This window comes from Plectropomus leopardus, chromosome 5 (genome assembly GCF_008729295.1).
Source record: "Plectropomus leopardus isolate mb chromosome 5, YSFRI_Pleo_2.0, whole genome shotgun sequence".
NCBI classification, from domain to species: domain Eukaryota; kingdom Metazoa; phylum Chordata; class Actinopteri; order Perciformes; family Serranidae; genus Plectropomus; species Plectropomus leopardus.
The window spans coordinates 31,517,245-31,544,430 of NC_056467.1; the positions used below are offsets into that span (position 1 = coordinate 31,517,245).

At 38.4% G+C, this 27,186-nt stretch overlaps 1 protein-coding gene and 1 pseudogene across 1 annotated transcript in view; both read left to right on the plus strand.

Annotated features, from left to right (window-relative positions):
- The first annotated feature begins 681 nt into the window (after positions 1–681).
- On the plus strand, positions 682–6,183 carry LOC121943510 (annotated as a pseudogene).
- An 8-nt stretch (positions 6,184–6,191) lies between these two features.
- galnt17 (polypeptide N-acetylgalactosaminyltransferase 17) overlaps positions 6,192–27,186 on the plus strand; it is a 52,441-nt gene continuing 31,446 nt past the window's right edge. Inside the window, exons 1-5 of the mRNA XM_042486141.1 lie at positions 6,192–6,295; positions 8,300–8,370; positions 19,028–19,758; positions 19,849–20,218; positions 26,225–26,408. Of these exons, the coding sequence (XP_042342075.1) occupies positions 19,978–20,218; positions 26,225–26,408 (425 nt within the window). The 5' untranslated portion in view covers positions 6,192–6,295; positions 8,300–8,370; positions 19,028–19,758; positions 19,849–19,977. The remainder of the gene's footprint in view (positions 6,296–8,299; positions 8,371–19,027; positions 19,759–19,848; positions 20,219–26,224; positions 26,409–27,186) is intronic.

Here is a 27,186-nt window from a genome sequence, read left to right on the forward strand (position 1 = left end):
TATTCTTGGTAGGATAGTAATATAAATAGAGAAGATACAAGGGTATTCGTATGTCAAAATAATGTATCAAAATAATCACATCATCACATAGAAATACTACAAGACCTTTAGGGTTTTACTGGTGCCCTCTTGTGGACTCTAGCAGGAACCGCATGCAGAGCTGCAGACGGATGAACAGATAAAACATGTTAATCGTTTCATCGTCTAACTTTATTATTTTGACTGAAATGTATTTTCTATCATACCAAACCAACGCTATATGGCACATTGTATTTATATTTGAGATGCAGTTATTATTTATGTTTGCTTTAAATATTATTTGAAATATTTATAACAGCTTCATTATATTTATGAAAAAACAGTAATCCCCGGGGTACTTTTTCCCCTCCTTTCAATCTTTTTTTTTTTTTTTTTTTTAAACAATACTTTAGAAAACAGATAAATGACACTAGTCAATTGTAATAAAACAAGCAAAAAGAAATTCCAGAAGACAGCGTTCATTCATGCCAGTACATTAAAGGAGGTGCAAAAAACTGTTAAAAACTGGAGCGGACCATAGGCTGTATCTGATCAAATCCTGCAGGTGGCGGTAGAGGGACGCACATTGATGCTAATCGTCAAAAACCGAATAAGAAGAAACCTTGATTGCGCCTGCGCGAGATACGTAAATTTGTTATTGTCACGTGATAGCTGACTCAACCCAACTCAAACTTTCAGCGTCTTTTCTAGTAAGTGCCAGAAATGATGTAACACCGAGAAACTCTCTCTGCTGACGTGTTTCTGTGACGTATATAAAGAAATTTAAATACGTCTGAGATCGTTATATCGTTTGAAGCGGACTCGACGTGCTAGCGTATTTAAAACCCGTGACTCAAACCATAATGTGTTAGCATTAGCATTAGCATTAGCAAAGCATCGCTAAAGGAGGAAGAGGTGTGCGCGAGCTTCATGACAACCGACTGAACTGACAGTAAGTTTGCTGCAGATACGTTTCCCGGTTAAAATTGTCCAACTTTGGTGTTTTACAGAGTACTTTAACTTTTCATGTTAGGCTTTTAGCTTTCGTTAGGTTGATCGTAGGACATTGTTCACCAGCTATTTAGCTCAAATTCTTAACTTAACCGTTTCGCTGTTTTCGTTGCTTAAGAAAAATAATCTCAGTGAAAGTAGAAAATCATATGAATGTATGAGTTTTATAGCCTGATTTTGAGAAGCGCATTTTGTGTGCAGAGCGGTATGAGTGTTCGTTTTTACACTGCACAAGAAATTTTAATGTATAAACATCAATGTTGCTGTAAATCATTAACATATCCCAGAAAAACAACAACATAATGAGCAACTTGGCAAGAAATTTACCACAATCTGCAAAAGGAAATGATTTGAAAATATGTCAAGAAAAGTGCTTGTAATTCTCTTAATTATGTATTAAAATCTTGTTAAGGAAAAAAGAAAAAAAAAAAAAAGCACAGTCGAGGCCATTTAATTTTTTTTTTTTTTTTTTTTTTAAATCTTTCTCTTTTTTTTTTTTTTAAATATAAAAGTGTTTTCAGGATTTTTTTCCTTTTTTTAATTTCTTGCATTTTTCACTCTCTGTGTATTTAAAAGAAATCAAGACCAGTTTCACAAGAGTTAAAGAGTTAAATAAAGTATAATACACAGCATGCAAATCAGGACAAATTTTAAAAAAGAAAGCCATTTACATATTTGAGGTTACGCTGCATTTTTTGGTTTACACTTCTTCTTCTTTCTTTCTCTGGTGAAGCAGAAATGATTGAAAAATAATCTGACAGTTGTCTGTTCACAGGCTATTTCCAGTATGCGGAACAGACAGAGGGGATCCCACCTGGGCCTGATGCTGCTGGCCTCCCAGGTGTTTCAGCTGGGTCTGGACAACATCCCTCCTGTCACACTGGCTGTCCTGGGACTCAACGTGTACCTGTACCTGTTCCCTGCAGCTCCACTGATGCAGGTAATGCACTAAAACAGCACTAATTATGGTTAAATATAATTACAGCCATACATTTTAGGGACACTTAATTGTGATCTGACAGGCAGTTGTGGGACCGACAACCATTATATTATATTTTCATGTTTTCTGTTACTTTTATCATTATACACATATTTTTACATATTTTCCTGTTTTTATTTTATCATCAAGTGTGTTTTGTCTTAGTCTTTGCTACTGATTTGATCTTTAATATTTTTTATTTGAATTGATATTATTAATAATACTAATACAAATACTAATATTTATTCAATTCTTAGGCCTGTGTGAGTGTCCAGCAGGCATACTGGTTTAAAGACTGGCGCCGCCTCCTGCTGTCCCCGCTGCACCACGCAGATGATTGGCATCTCTACTTCAACATGGTGTCCTTCCTCTGGAAAGGTACCAAACTAGAGCGACGGCTGGGCGGACCCTGGTTCCTCTACCTGCTGTCGGTCTTCTCTCTGCTCACCGGGCTGGTCTACCTGCTGCTGGAGGCGGTGCTAACAGAGCTGACACAGGACCAGTCCTACAGCATGGCCTGTGCTGTTGGCTTCTCGGGTAAAAGTGCCAGAAATGTTCAGTATAACTGCTGTGAAAGATGTGACTTTTTAAAAAACTTCAATTATGGCAGAAAATATAGCTGCGATTAATTAATTAATTCATAGTTTTCTTCATGTGATTGTGTTTGTAGGTGTCCTGTTTGCTCTGAAGGTGCTTAGTAACCATTACCACCCTGGAGGTGTGTGACCTATGTGATGGGTGTCCCTGTGTCTAATCGCTATGTCAGCTGGGTGGAGCTCGTGCTCATCCACATAACATCACCTGGGTGAGTTACCAGTCAGACTCACATCATACAATCAACACATCCCAAGAGGGACGGTTAAATCTTCCTCACCGATTTCAAACCAGCTTTGCATCAGAACAATGTGTGCAGTATGTGCAAATGAGCTGTGGTAAACTTCCCTCCATCTAACCCAGTGCCTACATATCCCACGTAAGAGTTTGTCGCTGAGATGCATATTTCTCGCCTCAAACATTTTTTAGCTCACCATTTAACTGGAATACAAGATCGTTTGTTGCCAGCCAGCCGCCATTGTTTCACACGAACGAGTTCGCACTTCGTCACCCACCAGCAGGAGCATTTATCAGTCTGTTGTGGCGCACTGCACTCTGGTAGTTGTAGGTTTTCTGCTGCTTGACCTAAAGTGTCCTTTGTCTTTGTTTTTTTCTGGTCATGTGGCACCAATTTAAATTTTTTCTTTTGCCTTTGTTCTGCAAAGACATCCTAGTTTTATTAAAAGGTCATCTTTCCAGCTGTGAAATACTTCTTTAACTCCCCTCAAGCTCGCATCTGACACAGCTCCACGTGCAGAGCAAACAGGTTGGCCTTTCTTTCAGAGACATTTGATCTTTGGGAGTGATAGTGACTGACAGTTTGACATGGTTCAGTTAGACAGTTAGTAAAGTTGTCCTGTTAGTAAATGCATGTAGATGCTGTGAATTAAATTGTCCACTAGATGGGAGAGTTTGATTAGTAGGAGTTAATGTGTGCTTCCTCAGGACCTCTTTCATAGGTCACCTGGCAGGTATCCTGGTGGGTCTGCTCTACACTGCTGGACCTCTGAAGGCCGTCATGAAAAAGTGTGCAGGTCTGAATTTATGTGTGTGTTGTTGTATTTGCTGACTGTGATCTATAATCTTAGGCCCCTACCCTGTCAGAAGTCCTCTGTTTAATCTAAAAGTTCTAAAGATAACTGAATTCCCGAAAGCTTAAAAAGTAATATTTAGCTGTCACTCAGGTCATGAACAGCTCTCAGTTTCAGCTGTGTGAATGATGAAATAATTCTTGAGAAAGCTTTGACATGTTCAGATCTGTGTGTCTTTTTGATCCATACACAAATCTAAATGCACATTAACCCCTTGAAACCCCAGCAATTGGGTTATTTGTGGAGAAGGGGTAGGATTAAATACTGTATGTGTAAACTTCTTTCTACTCCTTTTCAGGCATGTCAGTGCTTGTAAATGGAATTTATGGAGGCTTTTCACTTTATTCTGCCTATTTGTTGGAACTGATATATCTTTTTGTTTATTTTGTTTTTCTGAAATAAATGTTCATTCCTTCATTCAGTATTGGCAATGAGAAACTTATGAAGAAATGTCCCCAAAATGAGCAGGGAATTGATTTTTGCAAGTACAAGAAAATAACCTTAAAAAATACCCCCAAAAAAGCGAAGTCAAGGACTAATGAGGAAATTACTGAAAAAAAGTAATGAAAAAATGTAGTAATGAAAAATTACTGAATTACTTAGTAAAATATTTCTGTAATATTATTTTAAATTATACTGTTATGACTATTTAGTATAGCTTTCTGAACATTTTTCTTTAACTTCATCTTTATATATATATATATATATATATATATATATATATATATATATATATATATATATATAATTTTTCAATAGATTTTATTACATTTTCATTTATGCCTTATTTGCCAATTTTTTTTCTTCGCATTTTGTCAATAAATCGAACCAATTTGCTCAGGATCCAAAGGTTTAATTACTTGTGAAAGGCATCTGAATGCAGCACAAGAATAGTGATCTTGATCCAGGTTTCAAAGGGTTAACAACACTAAACCAGTCTGTTTGTATGTATTTTCAGAGTTTGTGACATCGAACGGATATAACCCCCGGCCCGGTGTACACTACAGCTCCTCAGGCTCCTCAGGTAACAAAGCATTAACCAACATGATTGTATTTTCAGAGGGCTTTCCACTATTTCAAGTTGTTCAACTGCAGTTCAGGTGTTTGTTTGTTTGATCACTCAGTAATGTTCATAAAATAATGATGGCAGAGGAATGCCTTGCCTGTAACCTGAAGGGAGAGATTTTTTTAGAAAAACTTTAGACTGCAAAAATTGTGGAACCCCAACGACAGTGCCAGCTTGTTTTAGGAATCTAATTTCATTAAAACATTTTTGAAGGTCCAGTGTGTAGGATTTTGGGGGCTTTATTTGCAGAAAATGTATGTTTTCTTTATTGTATAATCATCTAAAAATAAGAATGGTTGTGTTGTCGTTACTTTAGAATGAGCTGTTAATATATACATAGGGAGTGGGTCCTTGTCTACAGAGTCTGCCGTGTTCCTCGTGTTTTTCTGTAGTATTCCAGAACAGACAAACCAAAAGACAGACATTTTGTGTTGTGTAGTGTCGTCCACCGTACTTGGCAGTCCCTCCATTACAAGCAGTTTTGGAAACTACTTCATTCAGTGTTTTAACTGATTTAAATTACCTGGTCTGTTTATTTTGGAGAAGAAGAGATCTCTGTGGATAATACGGCTCCTGGTAAAAAGAGAAAAAAAGATGAGCACTCATAAGCAGGTTGTAGAAATCACATGCAAGCTCAAGGTCATTTGGTCTAATTTGGTCTGTTTGTCTTGGAGGAAGAGATCTCTGAGGATCCAGTAAACACATACTGAAGCAATACTAACCTGGAGTTCATGCCTGGCACACGGGAAACGTTTAATATACTTTCAATCCAACTGCTAGATGCAATTTAATGCCACACGCTGGTCCTTTAAATCAAACTATATATAAATGTCCTTTTTTTTTGACATCTTCTGTAGAAACAAAGTGCCACAGACAGGAATGAAAATGGAAAAGTACTTAGAGAAAACATTTATTTGGTGTTTTCACAGGATTTGTTGATGATAAGAAGGATGATGAAAACTGCAGATTAAACCTTTACCGTGTTATTTTTTAAAATTTGATCACTTGGGTCATGTGTGCTTGTTTATGTGGGCAGGCTACAGTGGCACCGGTGGAGGTTACTCAGGTTATCGTCAGTATCCACCCCATTACGCAACAAATCATCAGTATCCATCACATGACACAACAAACCCTACAGGATCTTATACAGGTGGACTGACGGAGGAAGAGCAGTTAGAGGCGGCCATCAGAAACAGTCTGAATGACAGAGGTAAGAGAGGAGACGACTGATGAGATTGACTGGTGTTAAGTTAAAAGTGTCTCTCGATAATAGTCAGCCAAAATCTAAAGTGTGTGTGAATCTATTAAGGACAAAGCAGCCAGAGAGGAGCTCCTCCTCCCTATGGTTTCCACTTCTCTGAGGAGGCGACAGCTGAGGAGGTCAGGCTGAGGAGACTGAGGAGGTTTGACAGCTGAACTGCCGGACAGCGAGGAGGGGAGAAGAAGGTGTAGTGATGAGACAAAAGAGAAGTTCCCTCCTGTAGCCTCGTCCAAACTCTACTTCCCAGGCTGAGGACGCGCGCCCTGAATGAGAAGGTCCAGCCACACAGTCTGACGCTCTCAGCAGCTCTCACTGTGTGCCGAGTCTTTACCAAAGAGTTCATGTTCGCTTTGGAAAGCTGCTTTAATGTTAATAATCAGAGAGTTCATAGCATTCAACAGTTCAACATTCAGAGTTCACAGAGCAGGTTAGGGTGGTGGGTCTGTCCACGCGGTTTCCAGGGTTCCCGCAGACCCTTTGAAACCTGAGCAAATTATTTTGATTTCGTTCAACAACATAGGGGGAAGGAAAGAAGCTTAGTAACAAAACATGGCCAAAAACTAGCAAAAAATTGTTAAGAACAGTCAAAAGAAAATGACTTTTACAAACCCCCAAAAAACAAACAAGAAAATGCAAAAAGTGCTGAACATAAAAACATGTATGTAATTACATATTTAAAAAAATATTTTTCTGTAATGTGATTTTAAATATAAATGTAATTAATAAAAAAAATAGATTATCTGCACATTTTTCCTTTTTTTGGATTGAATTCTTATCATCCTCACCTCTTTTTTAAAACACATTTTTAGTTAAAATTTCTTGGAATTGTTGGGCCATTTCTTTCCAAGCTGGTCATTGCCTTTTTCCCATGTTTTTGAAAGAAATTAAATCACTTTGCTCAGTTTTCAAAAGGTGAGCTTGTAAAAGACGTCTGAACGCAACATAAGAAAACTGATTCCGTTTCAAAGGGTTAAAAGACACAAGTAAATACATTCAAACGTGAAAAGCTGGTAAAGGAGAACAACAGAAAGATAAGGAACAGATAAATAGAGTAGATATAAAAAGAAAAATGAATAAAGGTGACATCACATAAGCAGGCGAAAAAAGGCAAAAATGCATTTGTTTGTAAAGTACTGAGCATATGACCGGATAAAAATGAGACTTGTATCACACTGCCCAAGCTTTTGGGGAGTTTTCTTCATGAATTCACTCATGCGATGAACAATTGATATACAAGTGGTCATTTTGCGAGTTAAATATTTTTTTAAGGAGTATTTTTCATGTTTAGATATTTAGACATCTTATCAAATGCCTTAAAGTTTTACATTTGAGGTACTATGAAAACAGAAAAAAGGGCAAATTTCTCCTCTTGTTCTACATCCAAACCACACTAGACAGTCTAAATCTAAAAATTAAATTTACATTTGTCAAACCTGGACAAGATAACTGACTTCAGAGATGTAAAATTTAGTTTCAGTTTTGGCAAATCTTTATTTTATTTTTGAAATCAGAAAAAATGGGTGATCACCACGTTTTCTCCATGTAGACTTCATACGACCGTTTTGGGCTCGTCAGATCTTGATGAGCTCACATAAGTCTATTCCAATCTAGAGTACATAAAGTGGTTTTAGATCCACACGTGATCTTATGTGGTCTATGTGGTAAAAAAAAATCAGCCTCTTTTTATTCTCACATATAGAATAAAAAAATCATCTGTAATGGGTTCTCCAGTGAAACGTCGGCTTATTTTCAAAGTAGGTTAAGATGATCGACACCAGCAATACCCGAATGATGCTTTTGAACATGAGGAACATTGTGCATTTCTCTGTTGCAGCTCATAATACAACATCTGGATTTATTCCTTGTCTCCTTTCATATCAGCTTTTTTTTATCGGATTACCAAAACACAATATTGTGCCAGATAGTCGTGGATTACAATTGGACTGCTGCTGCCTTGATGCCACACATCTGGTTTCATTATAGACCAGTTGGCTCGTTAAATGGTACATCTGTAATAAATGTTCTTTTTAGCACATAAAGTAGTGCTCATGCATCTGTTTTTAAGTTGGTACGATCCCTTCTGACCAGCAGTATACGCATTAATGGGTTGTGGTACTTCCCTCATGTCTCAATACATCAAGTGGAGGAAGAGCATTAAAGGTCCAGTGTGCAGGATTTAGGCGGATGTATTAGCACAAATGGACTATAACATAATGCTTTCTGTAGTGTATAAGCATCTAAAAATAAGTGTTTTTGTTTATCCATTTATATATCTACAGGGGGAGCAGGTCCTTTTCTATGAGTCCGCCATGATGCTCAGCCACATTTCCACTAGGGATGGGCTTTTTAGGTAACTTTCATATTTTTTTTTTTTTTGTGTGTGTGTGAAATAATGAAGAGCAGTGACATAAAGAGAGAGTGATACACACATACATACATACATAAAACATATATAATGCTTTGAAGCAGATGTGTAATGTGTATTGGCAGGAGTTCAATAGAGCTTATATATTAGATTCTTTTAGGTAAGGTAGTGTGTGTGTGTGTGTGTGTGTGTGTGTGTGTGTGTGTGTGTGTGTGTGTGTGTGTGTGTTTTTGATGTTTGTATGTGAGACAGTGGTAGGTGTCTGTTGTTGACTCTGACTCTGGTTGTTTGTGGGAAATGTGGCAGAGAGAGGGAGAAAAAAAAGGGGGGGAGGGGATGTGAGCATGGTACCACCCCCACCCAAAACCCCACAGCACTATGACCAAATTCTTTTTCCTTTCTTAAATACTAGTTTTGTTTGTTTGTTCTGTGTTTTGGGACTACTTTAGTTCACATTTTTTAATTTAAGAGAAAACTTGCATTTGAACCGCTCTAGGCCCTGAGGAGGGTGCTGGCCCACTGCAGGTGCTTGTCCTGCTTTGGACCACTTCCAGTCCTATCAGTGACAAGAATGGGGACCATCTTTCATTAAAAACTGAAATTTAGTTTTTGTTGTGAGCAGCGATTTTTTCCATAGAAATGTTTCCTGAAAGGGCTGGCCAGTGGTTAATATGTATTGAATTTTGTTTGATCTCCAGTTTAAAAGAATTGTTTTCTTGGCGACAGTTAGAGAAAATGAGCAAGTCGTTCTATTTATTTGGTATGTTTGTTAGTGAAGTGTCTCTGAGCAGACAGAGCTGTGGTGATGGAGGTACTCTGCAGTCCAGAGCGGTGGAGAGTTTTTGTGTGTTATAGTTATCCAGAAATTGCCCAAAGTGCGTGGAGGTAATTATCTGTTGTGCCTGTTGTGCATTGTGAGCAGGTGTCTGTGTTGGCTAGTCCCATTTGTACATTTTGTATTGTGTAATATGTATTCTGTGAATGACTTTGTACTGGATTAGCTGTAGCTTTATATGTGATGTCATGCCAAAAATATTTTTATTTATTTATATCCAGAAATTGTTTGAGGGAGAGATGTTAAGATCAGTGTCCCAGCTATGTCTTGGGACTATTACTGAAGTGTCTGCAGTTAATAAGAGTCTATTAGTTTATTTATATCTGTCAACTGAATAGTCAACATTTTTTGAAGGTTCAACTGGGTTATGAGATATGTTAATTTTGTATAGATTAGATTTTTAGTTGTAGGTATTCAAGAAACTGATGTTTTGTTATTCCGTGTTTGAGATGGTGATGGTGCGTGATACCTTTTTGTTTCCATGTGCGATAGTGAAGTGGGGTGCCGTGGAGTTTGAAATCAAGGTTGTGCCAAATAGGGGTGTGTTTACAGGATGTTGGAGTGGAAATAAACATCTTCATGACTTTCCACCAGGCTGTCAGAGTCTGGAGATGGTAGTATTTTTAAAGCATGAGTGTTTTTTGATCCGAGATCCGACAGAAAGATGTTTTTGCAGTTCAGTTGTTCTAAGTCTATCCAGGGTGCATTTTGGGTTATTCTGTGGATCCATTTAGTAAGGTATTATATTTGGTTTGACAGGTAATAGAAGAGAAAGTTTGGGGCATCTAGGCAGCTTTGTGCTTTGCTTTACTTGTAAAGTGGACAGTTTGATTCTTGCTTTCTTGCTCTTCCAGTAGAAATGTGTGGTGATGGAGTCGATAGGTTTAAACCATTTGTCTGTTGGTGGGATAGGCGGCATAGAGAAGAAGTAACTGATGTGAGGAAGTATTTTCATTTTTACAGTTGCTATTCATCCTAGAAGTTCATCCAGTGACAGAGGTCATTTTCTGCTGTTTTTAACAATGATACTCAAGTATGCTCAAAAAAGGTGGAAAAAATCTGAGGTAAGAACAGGAATGTCAGACAATGGGAAAAAAATCATTTAACCCTTTGAAACTTGAGAAAATTGGTTTAAATTTCTTGCAAAGGCAATTAGCAACTTAACCAAACACAGCCCAGAAGTGAACCAAAATTAATTAAAAGGTACAAGAAAATTAGCCAAATTAAGAATTTTTTTTTAAAAAAAAAGAACAACAAAATCCTACTTTTTTTCTGTAACATCAATTTTAAGTATATAATTATACAAATATTAAATATAGTTTTATAACATTCCCCCTGTGTGTGTGTTTTTTTTTTTTTTTTTAATTATCTAATAAAACAACTAATTTTCAGGTCATTTTCTTGTCAACTTTTATTAATTAGGTTGGAATAGCTTGTGAGAGGCATCTGAACACAGCACAAGAAAAGTGATGTCGATACAGGTTTCAAAGGGTTAATGAACATCCAGGCCTAAATTAGCCAATTGAACTATAAATTAAAAGATTCCTGTCACTTCCTGTCACCGTTATTTATATTACGCGCTAAAGGCAGGACTGAAGGGCTGTCTTCTGAGTTGCTCAACCTCCAAGTCAGTTCACTGTCTGCTCTGCTCGAGCTCACCAGGCAGCAGCGGCTAACACCCGACAAAAAACTATGTCATGTTTACAGATGGTAGGGGTAATGGCGAGCACTCTATATGTTAAACAAATACTGATTTTCAAAGAGTACTGAAGTGCTTATGCCCATCTCTAGTGCCTAGATTAGTGTTTTCTTATAAGCCACCGTAGTTAGTTAGCAGTCCTTCCATGACAAGCCGACCAGCACGAGAGATTTTTTTTTCACAAAGAACTGCTTTGTGCAGTGTTTTTACTGTTTTTTAATCACCTAGTCCGTTTGGTTTTAGGGCCTGTTTACATGGTAACGGTTCTTGCATGAAACGTCACTTTTTTTTTTGTGGTTTGGCCTGTCGTTCACACGTTTTGGGGGCCTGAAAATACAAATTTTTGAAACTGGGTTCCAGAGTGTAATTATTTGAAAACGCCACCCCTTCTGTCGCCATCTAAAATCTGGCAATATGCGGATCCTGTGAGAACGTTGGTGTCACAGCTCTTCGTGCATGAGCATTACATTTCAGACAAATAGGAGGACAACAATGGCGGACTAACAAGCTGTGTTTGTGCTGCAGACTCGATTGAGGTTATTAACGCTCCCCCAGCAAAGTGTTGTACGACTACTGTGATCAGCTGTCGGTTCGTGTGCTTGCTTTCGCCGTTGTCCTCTTGTAGGGAGGAGAAGTTTTAGCTGGATGCAATCTGCAACCTCACTGCTAGATATCAGTAAATCCAGCACACTGCTCCTTTAATTTACTCATAGCCCCCTTTTTTACAACCTAAACACCATACTATTCTAAACTTTCTACATGAGAGTAACACTGGCTGTAAGCAAAGTTACAAGAGCAACGTCAAAGAAGTACATTGCTGGCTTTGATTCCCCTAAAGCCCTAAGGCATAATGGGAAGTAGGACAGCTTAAATTAGAGCCAAGAAACCCAACGAGACATCACCCCACATGGGTGTATAACCATGCTGCCGTAGAGCCGATCGAACTTTACGCCACTGACGTGTCATGTCAAGCAAGAGGAAGGGGTGAAAAGGTTGTGTGTTAAATATCCAGACTCAAAAACAAGTCAAGTCAGTTTTATTTATGACTCCTTTGACATCAGACACATTTGACAGTTTGCGTAGTTTGATTTTGCATACTCAAGGGGAGCGTGGGAGCTGAGCGGAGCGCAGGGCTCTGGCAGAACAGAATGGGGGAGGCTGATGAGTGACAGAGGGGATGACAGGATGGGGCCAGGGATGACATACACCGCGCAGCAGGTGCTGCTGTCGCAGGCTGTGCATTAAAGACATTTCTTGACATGTTAGTGGTTTTATGTGTTTTTTCTGTCTATACGTGAAGGAAAGTTATGACTCCGTTCATCATCTGGCACCACATCTGATCTGTGGTATTGGTTTCTTGAATTCCCCATCTACTTTGACACTGTCACTGAATGAATGAGACCAAACCATTAAAAACGCTCTCTCCTGGTTCCCACAGAGGCAGTTGACCACTTACTCCTTTTCCACTAACATGGAACTAGTTCCATTCTAGTTCCCAAACCTAATTTTGGACTGTTCTGAGCATTTTGACCAAAAATCAATAAAAAAAAAAAATCAGGTCAAACCCTATGTGAACCTGCACAGTTTTTTACCAAGCCCAACACGAGCCTGCAGCCAGCATTTTGCGGCCCAAGCAGGATTAAAACGTCTTCTTAAAAAGGCTTATAGTGTATTACATTTTATGTAATGTAAAATATATATTTTTTTAAATATTAAAACATGTCTTAAAAGTTAAGGACTGGTGTGTTTCCTTGCACCACTTCTTCTTATTCTCTTCCCTCTGTTAGTTTGTCATCTTGTGCATGACAGGTTTGGCACATAGACTGTATACTGTATAAAGATAGACAACATGACAGTTCCCTCAAAGTGAAGCTTTCCATATGTATCGCCCCCTGGTGTCTGTCTGCAGTATAGGCCATAAAGCCCGCCCCTCCATGCTAGTAAATAGGACATAGGCCAAACTAAAAACTCAAAATACATGCTAAATCAATTTTTCCCAAAGATGGTTTCTGATACTGAAGGTAGTTCTCATCACCCTGATATTTGTTCAAGTGATCATTTTCATGATAAGTTCAGTTTTAATGAATTATTCAGTTCTACAAAAAGGGGGTTTTCCGCCATGATTGACAGCTGTGACAGCCAATGCGTGCGCTCACATTCACTGTGGCTGCATGCGATAAGTCGGACTGGTGTTTGAGCAGAAAGCCTTACCATGTCATGGTGGCCTAATGTGACTGGCTCTAAGGAGCTTATGTAAGGAGTGAAGCTTTAGCACAGATGTAGGAGCCAGGAAATTAGTTAAAATAAGACGTGTAAACTTAATTAAGTGCTTATTTTAAGTGTCACAATGGTCAAATTATCGTACATAAGAGCAATTTTGGAATTATTGGTTGTGCATCATACAGAGGGCATTATGGTACAAATAGGATAATAATCCTACATCTGGCAACACTGGTCTGATAAAACACGTAGTATTGTGGTAGTTGTAGGTTTTCTACCCCTTGAGCAAAAGTGTCCTTTTTCTCTGTTTTCTTTGTTCATGTAGCACATTTCAAAAGTATTTGCATTTTTTTTAATACAGAGATGGCCTAGTGTTATGAGAAGACTCTTTATATAGGCAAAATACTTTTTTAAAGATCATAAAAGGTGATTTTACAGAGAGCGGTGCTGGAAAAGTTACAATGTTTGATTCAAAGGCCATCCTTCCAACATGGTGACCTTGAAGCCTTTCGTAAACAAACACTTTGACAGGGCTCCATATCAGACAGGGACGTATAGGTGGGCTGAAAACTTGCTAGTGACTGACCTAAAATACCCCTCGGCTCTCTGACTGAGCTCAGCCGAAGCGTGCCACGCCACTGCTATGTGCTGCGTACCCACTCTGATCTCTTAGACAAAAAAACAGCCTCCACTCAATCCAACGTGAAGGTCAATTTGTCTTATGCATCTTCCAAAGCCAGCTGAGATCACAATAGACCCCCACCGGACCGATAAATGTGCCATTGCACAAATGAAACAAGCTTTTGGTAAGAGACGGAGCCAAAGTTTTTGATCACACGGTTTGTTTTTTTTTCCTCCCCACAGTGCAGTGATTAACTTCATCGCTCTCAAATCCTACTCAGCAACTCATAAAGTCTCGTGGAGAATGGTATTAACTTGTGCAGAGGTATAAGCCCAGGGCAAATTTTCAGAACAGTTTTATCGCTCGTGTGCCAGAGTTACATGCTGGCGCTGATGACTAAAGAAACTTGCCACACTATTTATAGGATAATCTCATAAAATCCCCCATCACTCCCAACCCACCATCACCCTCCCATTTATAATTATCCTGCCGACTTTGTTCTCTCTCCCTGTTCTTCTCTGCCACATAGTGGAACTTAATGGAACTTCCTGTTTCGCTATCAAAGACCCTGCATGCCCACGTTACTATCTTTAGTTGGTCTCGTTGATTAGAGCTGTGTTCAGCAGGACAGGCGGAGTTGACGGTCAAACACACACAATTCTGAGTCAGAGTTATACATATCAGACATATATGTATTCATATAAAGAAGTGCCTTTGAAACTTTTCTAAATGAGCCAAACTTTGCTTAGTTTGCTTTAGTTTGCCCTGCCACCTGTCCGTTTTCATCTCTCTTTTAACCTCCAATTAAACTGCTCTGTGAGCAGCTATGGATATGCATTTGCTCACGGGTAAAATACAGCGCAAAGTCCAAAGAAAGCTAGACAGATAAAACACACGTAGACAGACACACACAAACATTCGGTTGATTGTATCCCCAGAGCAAAACCAGCCTCAGAGTTTTTACAATATTACAGGGTTGAATTTAGTTCAACTTGCCGACTTCAAGCTTCAACTGTCCGCCATGTGACTAGCTCCACTATAGCAAGCTGATGGGTTGACTAAAGTACTCAAGACTATCACTTTCACCCCTTCAACAAAAATCGAGTCAAATCTACTCTTACACTTCTGCGTTGTCTTCTCCGCTGCTGTCACACAATCTATCACTCTTACATTTCTCTCTTTTGTTCTCTCCTGCATCTCAATGTGTCTCTCTCTACTGCTTTAGGAGTTTTTCTCCCTTTGAATTTCCATTCCTCCCCAGCGTCTGCGCTCTCCTCCTGCCTTTTTTAAAACTCTCTTTTCCCATTTTCTCTCTGTCTCTCTGCCTCCTTGTGTGCGTCTCTCTCTTCTTCTCCCTTGATGTTCCTTTCCGTTTGTCTCTTGATTCGTCTCACAATCTAGTTCTGGTTTTGATCTCGCTATACCTCTCCTTCCCTCGGTCTCTCACTCTCAGACTGTCTCTTTCCTCCTGGGTTGCCTGCAGATCAGAGTTGGCATGTCTCTCAGTAAGATACAGCGTTAGCGAGCTCCTTGATTCATCACAGCTATCTGGGTGACCCATTTCTGCACAAACTCGCACATTTTCATGCTGTGAAATGAAGTACTGTAAAGTGTTTTATCGCATCAATTCAACAATATACCTATACCACCAACACGTGATTCTTTCTCACTATAGATCTATAAATTTAGCCTCTGTGTTTTCAGAAATGGAGAATCAGACAGCCTAAAAATCTGATCTCAGTCCTAAAATCTGAGAAATGTCCTAAAACTTTATAAATGTCCTAAAATCCTAGAACAGTCCTAACATCCTAGAATTGTCTAAAAATTTTGGAAATTTCCCAAAATCTAAGAAATGCCCTAAAATTATAGAAAGGTCCTAAAATCTGTGAAACATCCTATAATCCTAGAAAGGTCCTAAAATCCTAAAAACATGTATGGGACTGCTGCATCTGGCCCCTGGCCTCCTGTTATTATGCAAAAAAGGCCCCCGAAGCAAAGCAAGCTGAGAATCCCTGATGTAGATCCCTGATCCCTGAGAGGGCTTCAGTATGAGGAACAAACTAAACACGCTCTAAACCAACCAAAAGCAAGCAGGTAAATACAATTTATCTAAATCGCAGAACCCAGAAATTAAAGGCCTTTATTTACCTGTACAAAACTCCTGCAACAAGTCCTAAAAAATCTTTGACCACTGATTTGAAATACTAAAAGATCAATCAAACCAGCACCAGAATCTTGTTGACCAGGACATGATGTTCAGTCCCAATAGTTAGTCACCTCACTGGTGAAAAAATTAGCTTAGTTCATAGTTTATGGAAAGCAAGCAAAGTGACCAGTTTGTGACCTGATGCCACAGAATGCTCCATCTGGGCTGACACCTTTTCAAAGATCCCTGCAAAAACAGAAAGTCTACTAATTTTATTTAGCATGAACTTTATACACCAAGTGAACAACTGAAAAGAACACTGGATAAAGCTTTAAGCTTTACATTAAATCCAAACCAGTCCCCAAAATGTAAAGTATACACAAGTACATCCTAAAAAAAGGATCAGTTAGTCATTTTACTTGCAGAGAAATTTATAACAAAACTACTACAACCATTTGACTATATTCATTGAGCTGTGAAATACCATATCTTCTGTCATAAAAAATACATTTTTATTTACTCTGGTCATAGTGAGATTCCACAGAATATAAAATGCAGTAATGGAACTCCAAAGCTCATGCACTCAAGTACACAAGTCCAATGTAAGGCATTTTGACCTTCAGAGGTAAATTATGAAGTTTTTATTATTTTATTATTGAGATTTCTTTGTACCTTTGCAGATGTTTCTACATGCAAAAATAGGTTATAAAATACCGTGCTTTGGTATTTTAAACTACCAAGTCTATACAGTAGCGTGCATTAGTCAAAAAGCTGCTGTTCTACATTAAAATGCTGTTTACACCTTAAAACATCAAGAATCTAACTCTTCACCTCTTTACAAAACCTACTAATTTTACACTTAAAGGAGCAGTGTGTAGGATTTAGTGGCATCTAGTGGTAAGGACTGCAGACTGCAACCAGCGGAAACTTTTCCTGTGCACCAAATGTGAACTCCCAGTTAGGATCCCTTAAGTGTTCATCTTCAGAAGGTTTTAACTGGGAGCCAAATTATCAGCAGGGGTCTCTTCCTTTCCAAAACAAACGGACCAAGTGATTTAAACTGGTAAAAACACAGGATATATCAAGTTCATGTGAAAAATCAACCTTTTTCTAATGCTGGTGGGCCAGCTAATTAAGGTGGCAGAAGTGATAAAGCAAAAAATAAACGTCCCTATGTAGAACCAGTAACTGGTTTGTCTGTTCTGGGCTAATGTAGAAACATGGCGGTGCAGCATAACGGACTCTGTGGATGAAGACCTTCTCCATATATTGGGAAGGTTGCTTTTGAACTGTAATAGGTTACAGCTTATTACTTACCCTGTTAAAAATGTAATAAGTTATGTAACTATTTTAATTACTTCTTTAAAGCAATGTAACTTATTACAATTGATTACTTTTCTTACAAATGTTTTAAACAGGGTGATAAAACTGAAAAGACCTAAAAATGTGTGCATAAATGTTGTGCTCAGGTTTGTCTCAACGGCTCGGCTGACCCGCGTTGTACAAACATATGCCAAAAGGCATTCCTGCCCTGCAGAAAGATTTAGAGCAACAAAGTGAATGCTTTATTCGACATAAAAACTTTTACTGAAAAGATTGTTTTCATATGTAACCCCTTTGTAATCACCAACAATTTTAATAAGTAACTGTAATTTAATGGCATTTTTTCCTCAGTAACTGTAACTGATTACAATGTATTTAGTAATATAGTTACTGTAACTGGTTAATCCCCAACACTGCCTATGTAGATATAAAGGGCTCATTCTAAGGGAATGAAAACACAGCGTATTTTACAGTAAAGAAAACATACATGATATTGCATTCCTGTCAGTATATCCCCCCTAAATCCTTCACACTGGACTGTTAAGAAGATAATCTAGTACTTTTATATGGTGGTGTGTTACTTAATCAGAAGTAAGAATCTTTCTTCCATCACTCATTAATTTCACCTGGCAAATGTCCTCTGGGGACAAAGTGAAAGCACGTCTTTTCCATGCAGGTGCTTTTATCTTTATTTTTTCAGTTTGATGTCCTGCAGAATACTCTCTCTGCCAGCTGTGTGAGAGTAACAACATTTCTTAACATTTTTTTAGTCTACTATAAAACTTCAGTAAAAGCCTAGTCCCTGTTAAACCCCCAGTCCCTTTAACTAGCCCTCTGTGGTGACACATTTTGACAAATAACGGCCTGTCTCAATTAGTAGCTCAGTCTGGTTGCCATGCAGTTCATTTTTATGGAAGTTCTTTCAATGTATAAAAACAGGTTATTGGCTAGCTGCTGTATATAACCTTAGTTAGCTGCTTAGATCATGCATACAATATGCATATATGTTTAAACTTTTGTCAATATGGACATACTACTCACAATGTTAGCTTGGTGAGGTTCTCCACAATTCGATCATTCAGTTAATATTACTGAAACTGTGAGCACTAAAAGAAGACACTATTATTGGCATAGTAAACAAGAAAGATGCAAAAACAGATCACAGATTTTCTTTTTTATAAGTCAAGGGAAAATGTCCAGTGAACTATAATCATACTTATCATAATTATGTATTTAAATTATTTCACAGAATTAGTTTCATTTTTATGTGTATTTTCCAGGTCATTTCCTGCTTTGTGTTTTTTGTTTTACTTTCCCTTGTTTGGATTTTTGGGGAAATTTTTCTTGTACTTTTCACAGATTTCTCGCTAACTTCTGGGTCATTTCTTCTTTTGTTGCTTAATGCTGTCTTCCCTATCTTTTTTTTTTTTTTTATTAAAATCAAGCCATTTTGCCCAGGTCTCAAAAGGTTGAATAAATAATTTGATTATATTTCCATCTTTGCTGAGCAATACTTTTGTGTGAAAGGAATTAAAAGCCCATCTCATAAAGACACCTGTCCCAAATATAAGCTTATTGAGTTTGATTTAAGCAAATAATAGCCGGGGCTATTAATTGAAGTTTTACCATGTGTTAAACATTCCCCCCCATGTGCTCATCTCTGTAGTGAGTGAAATAACAGTTAAATAAACTCTGAAACACATTTGAGTCTATCACCCGCATGACCAGGCTGAATTTGTAGACTCAAGAGGCCCGTTGTGGGACAGTGTGAAATAGTTGAATATTCTCTAAATGTAGATAATTGGCTGGCAGTGAGCAGACACCCCACCCACCACCCCCTGACCTGCTGTGAAGTAAAACGTCACCGGATCCACTCCACGTTTTTCCCTGCGCCCCTATTAAGCTCTGTGTGGGAGAATCAGAGGAAATAACAAGGCGCAACAAACAAGAAGGGCGTGCGGAATAACAGGAAAACGTCTGTATGTGCTGAGCGAGACAGAGAGGAGAAAATGTGAAGGAAAACGAGAAATCAGGACGTGTTTCTTTTCTGCTGCTGCTGCGTTCCCGGAGCATCATCTGCACCTCCACCGGCGAGGATGCTGCATCTCCTGAAGCGCTGCTGTCTGCTCACAATCTGTGCACTCTCCTGAATTACAACTCACTGTGAACCCTAACGGGTGGAAGATTACGTGCATAAAGGCTTTTTGGGGAGCAGAAAGGTTGAAGGAGGGTTTTTCCCCCCGAGCATCTGCAAGGATTTTTTCCGCGCGCGGTCCTGCTCAGTCGCATCACTTCTGTTGGACGCAAAGGAGTAAAAAAAAAAGACAGACTTGATCATCTCCTCACTGATAAATTATTTAGCAGTATCTGTTCTCCAGGATCAACATATGCTGGTGTCTTTGTCCCACGTCCTCCGTGCATGATCTTATTGGCTTGGAGTGGCGTTGACACGGATGAAAGCCGATGGCCAGGCGCCCCAAATTTCCTCAGAAGGGGGATGCAACCTAAAATAACACCGGTGCCAAATGGTAAGAGACCATATTTATGACCAGTGACCATTGCACTTGATCAGGTTTTGTATTTCTATGAGGTGTAACCCGCTTGAATTCTCCCTGCAGCTTCCCGAGTCCTGAATCTGTGACACGTACGGCTTCTCAGGAGACTCTCCCCCCTCCTCTTCCTCCTCCGCCTCCACCTCCTCCTCCTGTCCCCCCGCCACTCGAAGCCCGGACATCGGCGACTTTTTAATGGCTTTTGTGTTCAGAAGATGGAGGGTCTTACTGGTGCTGAACGTGCTTGCGGTGGCGGGGTTCATGACTTACTGGGCTAGGTGCAACACGCGCAGCGTCCAAGCCGCCGGTCCGGAGGCTCCGGCGGAGGGGAAGAGGCCCCGGGGCAACGGGACGGCGCAGGGGCCCAGCATCAGCCATGAGGTGCTGCTGAAGAGGCTCAGCTCGCTGGAGGATGTGGTGTACCGGCAGTTAAATGGTAAGGTGACATTTAAATTGAAATAACGGGTCAACCTGATTTTACTCAAGGAATCTGCACACGTTCTTTCTAATGAGGCACTGACATGAAGATGTGATAAAGTAGTCCGATGAGCTGAAACTTAACCTCTCACTTTGCGTTAACACCTGTCACAGTTTTTCTTTTTTAAAACTTGGCAATTTTTTTGTTTGTTTTTGTTTAAAAAATTCAGGTGATTTTTTAAAAAAATACATTTTTGGAGATTTTTTTTTAACAAAAACTAGGGGTGATAATGAAAATGATGAATCCGTCGTTAAGAATTTAAATGAAATTCAATCGATTAATTGATAGGCTATGAATAAAATTTTGCATCAAAATATATATAATATGTTGCTGCTTTGACTGGGGATAAAATGCATTTGGTATTGTTTGAAACAAGCAAAATTTTAACGTTGTGTTTGGTTTTTGTTTTTCAAATAACGAGCAATCAATTGTAAATTTGACCAATTAATCTATTAAGGAAAGTGCTTACAATAAGTAGCCCTTACAAAAAATTGGGGGGATTTTTTTTTCCTTAAAAATGTTTTGGCACAGAACATTGACATTTTCCCCCCAAATATTACCTGCCAAAATTACACCATTTATCACTGCCAAAAAAAATGTGGACAGAAAGAAGTCAACAGAAATTAAAATCCAGATAAATAGAAACTAGAAATGTGTCAGAAAAGATTAGAGGTTTATAGAAAGAGACTACCTCTAAACATGAAAACATCAAACAATAACTAAATCTTATCTTAAAATAGGGATATTTCATCAAAATCACTTTACGCAGTGGCGATGGGTCTTTAGGGGCCTCCTGTTGCCAGGAGCGCTGTGCAAACAAGTCAGGTTCCAATTCATATTATTTGCAATAATTTATCAGCTGTAAATATATAGCCATCCCAATTTGCATATCATTTGTGTTAGTATTTTTAAAACAGTCAAAATACAATTCAGAAAACATTCTCGTTGATTATTGGTCCCTGTTCATCTAGTTTGCGTCCGCAGTAGAGCTACGGTGGCCGTGGGGTAAATGTAGGCCAGTCCCTCTCGCATCTATTATATTGAAATCGGGTGTTGTCTGTTGTACGTAAGAAAACGGTGATACGCATGCTCGGGATGTTGGTATACACTGTAAATCAAGAAAATTGATTACACCTGGCGCAGACAGCCACTACAGCATCATTAAAGATTTCAGAGTTGATTGGCTAATATTTCAGAAAGGAGAGGATGGTTGGCTGTGAAGTTTGGCGCTACTGACATTAGCTGTGAACTTTAGCTTTAACGTCGGCAAGAAGTGAGATTGTGTAACTTGTAAAAATGAATCTGGAGCACAGGTTTGAAAGTCTTTATTTACAGGAGAAGTTGGAGTTATAGCGCCTGGGTGCCCACCTAAGGGACATTGTCCTTACTCAAACTGCGGGTAAAACAAATGTGGATTAACTTGGAGGGGTTTTCGAAGAAAAAGTGGCTAATGGTTAGCATGAAAAGGAAGGCACTCTGCTGTTTTCCCATGTCTGCGATGTGGTGGAGACAGCATCTGGTCGGGGACAGGTTTAAATTATTAAAACATCTTTTTGAGAGGATTGCGAAACATGAAAGCAGCGGGAGTCACCTGGACAGTGTGGTGAAAATGGGCTTACTTGGAAGAGTAAATGTCACTGCTCAAATTGACCCATTGAGCAGCCTAACAGACAGGTGGAGGAGAACAGATACGTGCTTTGTCAGAACTGTTTTATTGAACTGTTTGCTTTTCTAGCCATGTAGAGTTATTTGTATTGAGCTCAATTGTGTTGGTTTATGACAATGGGATATTGCATTCTTAATTAAGGCAGTGGTAATGTAACTTGTGTAATCTCCATTGCTTTCTCTCTCTCTCACTCTTTCAGTATATGTGTACAAACATGCCACTCTGCACACTTTTGTTAAGAGTGTTGTTAGTGGAGCCACCACCCCTTGATATGTTTAAAATGATATGATTAAAAACAAACAAACACATCAGTAATGACAGTATTGTAATTTTTATAATATTTAGGGTATCAGTTGAAGTGGTTGGTGCCCCACCAATTTTTTACATACAGAAACGCTGCTGATTCCACATCTCATTTAAAATTTTGCTGAAAAATAAGGTGTTTGTGCACACTAGCACACATGATAAGAATGAAACACCAAGCTTTTTTTCAACTCCAGGACATTCAACTTTTAACTTTCAAACATAATGGGCCAGTTTTAAAATCCTAACAACTAATTTATGGTGGAGGGAAGTTCATGCATTTTCCTCAAATCACTCAGCGAGGCTCAAGGAAAAAATATTTAGAGCTTCAGAGGGTTAAAAAAAAAAGGAAGTCACATCCCAGTCACCCCTCTCTTCTGATAACAGTTCCTAACTCTGCACTTACAAGAGTTTAACTTGTAGATGATTAGGTGCATAACATTTAAACACAATCTGTAAAAATGTAAAGTTTTCGAAGTAACTGTTTCAAAAAACGTACAATTTTGTAGTTCCTGTGTAGAACATGTCATTAACTTAAAGTTAACTTGTATAGCTAAGTAGGAAAGATCATCAATAAAATATGAATGAATTTGCAATAAAACATCTCATTCTAAATGTCAGTTTCCTTTTTAATGGATGAAGCAAACTGATTAGAATGTGTTTTTTTAATTTCATTTTTAAATTTTGCTGCAAAAATGTAATTTATTCTAAATTTATTGGGAAAAGAATAACATGTTGCCATTCTAGTTTAGTTTAGTTTATTTTGGCCTTTTTTAAACCAGGGTTGAAAATTTAATTTTTTTTGTGCACCCGCCACTGTGGCTGGTGGATTCCAAAATCTGCCAGCCAGTCAGTAGATTACCACTGTTTTATTGGCTGGTGATCGAAGTAAATCTAGCAGCCACTTGCATTTTTTACCTGATTTTGGCAGGTGGCTGGTGCTTATTTCCAATCCTGCTTTCAACTGAAATACACGCACAAAATAAGAATAAGTCATGACTTTTGAAGCAGTGAAAACCTAAAAACTAATTACATGTATATTCTATGCATCCCAAAGTCCTAAAACATATATTCATATCCACTCACTGGTGTTCAAAAGTCAGTTTTCTATTTGTTAATCACCTATTAAAAAAAAAATCTTATTTACACATGTTCAATTCCTTTTCAAAACTATCCCCCAAATTCACACCGTTGACTTTAACACATATTTGTTTTTTATTTGCTCTAATCTTTCTTTTTGAAAACATACAGGTTCCTCTTCGTTCATGCTGATTCGAACAACTTCTGGACACAGTCTGGAAGCATCTTATTTTTTTACTTTACACCTTAATTGTATAAGTGTTAAAGTCCACAGAATCTCTAAATTCAAGAGCATGTGAGTTCATAAATAATTTATTGTTTGGTTCAGGGTTTTTCCCCAAGAAACAAAACTGACAACATTTCCTTTTCAACTTTTCAAATTGACTAAAGATTATTTTAAAATTCTAAAAACAGATGACTATCTTTTAAAAAACATTTTCTAATCATTAAGTTTTGTACTGTCACTGAGAAATGATGTCTTTCCTCCATCAGGGAGGTTATAAGTCAGGGTGGGCAGCAGTGCAGTAGAAGTAATTCACCCCTGGAAAAATGGTCAAAACCTACAACTACCAGAAGCACTGGCTAGGAAACCAAAGGAATTACCTCTCACTATGACTGGCTTGTTACTTTTGTTAGTTGGATTGGTTAGGGTTAGGCAAGGAATATTAGGGTAAGCCAATCAGAGGCAGTGTAGGAAAGAATAAGGCGGGCCTTGGCTATCATAGAAAACACAAATTTATGCACCGGGGCATGGTTTGAGACAGGAAACAATATGGTGGCTGCTTGGTTACAAACAATTTTGAATTAAGCACTTTTACACGAGAGGGTGTCCTTTAACATTATTTGAGCATGACAGTGATGCAGTGAGGACCAAGGTGCTTGCACCGAGGTTCACAAGCATCACTGCAGATTATTACCAACAAAATAAAAATGTATAATCAACATGTATTCATGTTTTGGAGCAATTACCTCTCAAAATAAATAACTTTTTGTAACTGTTATCTCTATTTACATGGAAATACACAGAATCCGACTAATTACTAGAAAACAATCAATCATGTCAGTAGAATCCTATATGTAATGAAACCAAGTTTACTTCTGTAGTTAGTAGGTCGATCCTTAGTAACGACCTGCAGACACGTTTTGTAGTCCATGTTGAGTCCACTGACCAACTGGTGCTTACACTTTGTAGAGATTGTGGGGTTTCCCAAACTCAATACCAAAAGATATAAACACAGAAATGCTTAGCTTGCTCAGTCTGGTTATGACTAAGATATTTACTGACAAAAAAAAATCCACATGCAGATTTAATTACTTCATTTGCAAACTTTACTTGTATTTTAAGCTTGTAGCTCTGTGTCACAGCACAGCACACCAGGATGCCAGAGGTTGACAAACATTTCCAATAACTCAAAGCAAGGTAAAGTCCAAAAGTCAAAATTAATGAAAAAAGATTGTGGTGGTATCATCATTTCCAAAATTCACATCATGTTGTTATCTAACGAAATATTCTGCTTCATCCCCTCGATGGTGTTTAGCCTTCTCCCTGTGGTCCCAACCACTTAGCCTATATTTCCCATCATGCCTAGAACTGCACTGAGTAGTTTCTAGTTTGCAGTGAAGTTTTCTGTATTATGCTCATACACACAAATGACACTTTTTGTCAATGTTAATAATGTGTCTGTTCAGAATATGCTGGTTTATGCTGGTTGTTGACATCTTTGTGTTAGTTTATAGTTTACACCATCAGTGAGCTGGTTGTTACTTTTCATTTGGTCAGCTGTATTTTCATCCCGTTAGTGTTTCAAAATAAAATGCCTTTTGTTAACGACTGCTGGGATTCTGTCCACAGAGATGATTTGTCACAGGACTTTTATTTTGAAACAGAAGCAAGGAAGTCTTGAGGGAAACAGACATCTTTGTATTTTGTCATTTGTGACAGAGAGAAAGACTTTTAAACCGCAATAAAAGGTGGTATAGACTCAGTATAATCATCAAAACACAATTTTCACTGTCTGTTTCTGCTGACAGCCACGTGGAGAAAAATCAGCGAGCCACTGTTCCTCTAGATGTGCTGTGGCTGACATACAGCTGAGATGTGCCTGACCAGTGCTGTTCTTGCAGGTGGCGTGGCTGCTGTAACCTGTTAACACAGACGCCGCTGTCACATGCTTTGTGTTGAGATGATATTTCAGGATTGAAGTACTCCAATGGTATGAAAATTCATGTTACAATGCTACTGTGGCCTTCAATGATGCACTGTGTCACCATAAAACACAAGTAATCAGTGTTAATGTTTTTAATGCTTTATTTTTTCTGTGATCGGAGATTCGTCTGATTTTTAAAGATATATATAGACGGGGGTGGTTCTCTCAATCCACTTCTATACTGTTTGTGTCTGCGATGGACATAAGCAGTATAGAGCAAAAATCGGAATCTGAATTTGAGCTGAGAGGTGTGCAGGGAGATCTAGGCGCTAGTAAGATTTACATATACTACCCAAACTGTTATAATACAAAGCCATTTGAAAATTTGCTATGTATATGTTTTATATAGGGTTAGGGTTTGTAGTTTTGTATAGTGTATTTTTCATCAGAGTACACAGGAACTATACTGACCTCAGAGTACTAAACTCCTGGAATAGGTCTGTTTTAGACGTCCCTGATGTGTTAAAACTATCCGTACCTCAGGTATTCTGTGTGAATCTGTGCCACCACTTTCCATAATGGGAACTCAGCTCAGACGTTCACCTGTTTTGACAGCCTCTGACTACACACTATGCTCATGTGAGTTTGGAGATGTGATGGGGAGGCAGGCTATCAGCTGTAAGCCACAGAGTGCGTTACTGAGAGGAGAGTGATTCAGCCACACTAAAGGATCTTGACATGTAATCTTCTCTTGTTTGCCTCGCCCAGGTCTGTCCAAATCTCTGGGCCTGATTGAGGGCTTCGGGGGTCGAGGGAAAGGCGGCCTCCCTGCCACGCTGCTGCCAGCTGAGGAGAGTGATGCTAAAAACCTGAGGGAGAAGTACGGCTACAACGCCTACCTCAGTGACAAAATCTCTCTGGATCGGACCATACCGGACCACCGGCCCAGCAAGTAAGTACATTAGGATTCATATAGTCATCAAAAAAACAAAAAAAAATAATAAAATTTGCAGATAGCAATTGTCAGGCCTGTACAATTTTTGAAAGCTAAATATAACCTGAAGGTTTTGGAAAAGTCATGGGATTATCTTTCACAAACCTGTATAATAACACATGATGTTTTCATCTGCGGTGATAAATAGTGTCATTTTGCTGGTTTCGGGGCCAGGGGTTTGGAAGGCTTTCTTTAAAGGCTTTCTTTTTTTTAAAGGTTTTCTTTAAAAATCACCCAAAAAAATGCCCCAAAATGTTTAAAAAAAAAAAATCACAGAATTGTTTCTTCCTTTAAAATTTGCCAAAAATTATTAAATTGGAATTCAAATAAAAACAAAAAACAACTATTTAAAGCTGGATGCATCTTGAAGCCATTAGTCCTTCCCCAGTGCTTAAAAAAAATTTTGTTTTTTTTTTTTTGCATCTCCCCCTCATTAATAATGAACAGTCCCTAAGTTATATTTAAGTATAATTTTCTAATCATGTTCTGAATTCCTAATTTGTAATAAGTAATTATATATTTAGAAAGACTATTTAAGAGTATTGATGGTCGTTTTAGAGAATGCATGGTCTTCAAAGATTGCCTTGAAGTCATGGAAATGTCATGAAAATCATGTCATGGAAAAATATTGTTAAAAATGTGTATGAACCATGGTACAGGTCGATAAATTTCACTTTCAAGGTTTGTTTTGTTTGTGGTCCTATCAGTGTTTTAAAGTGACATTTAAATAATTTAT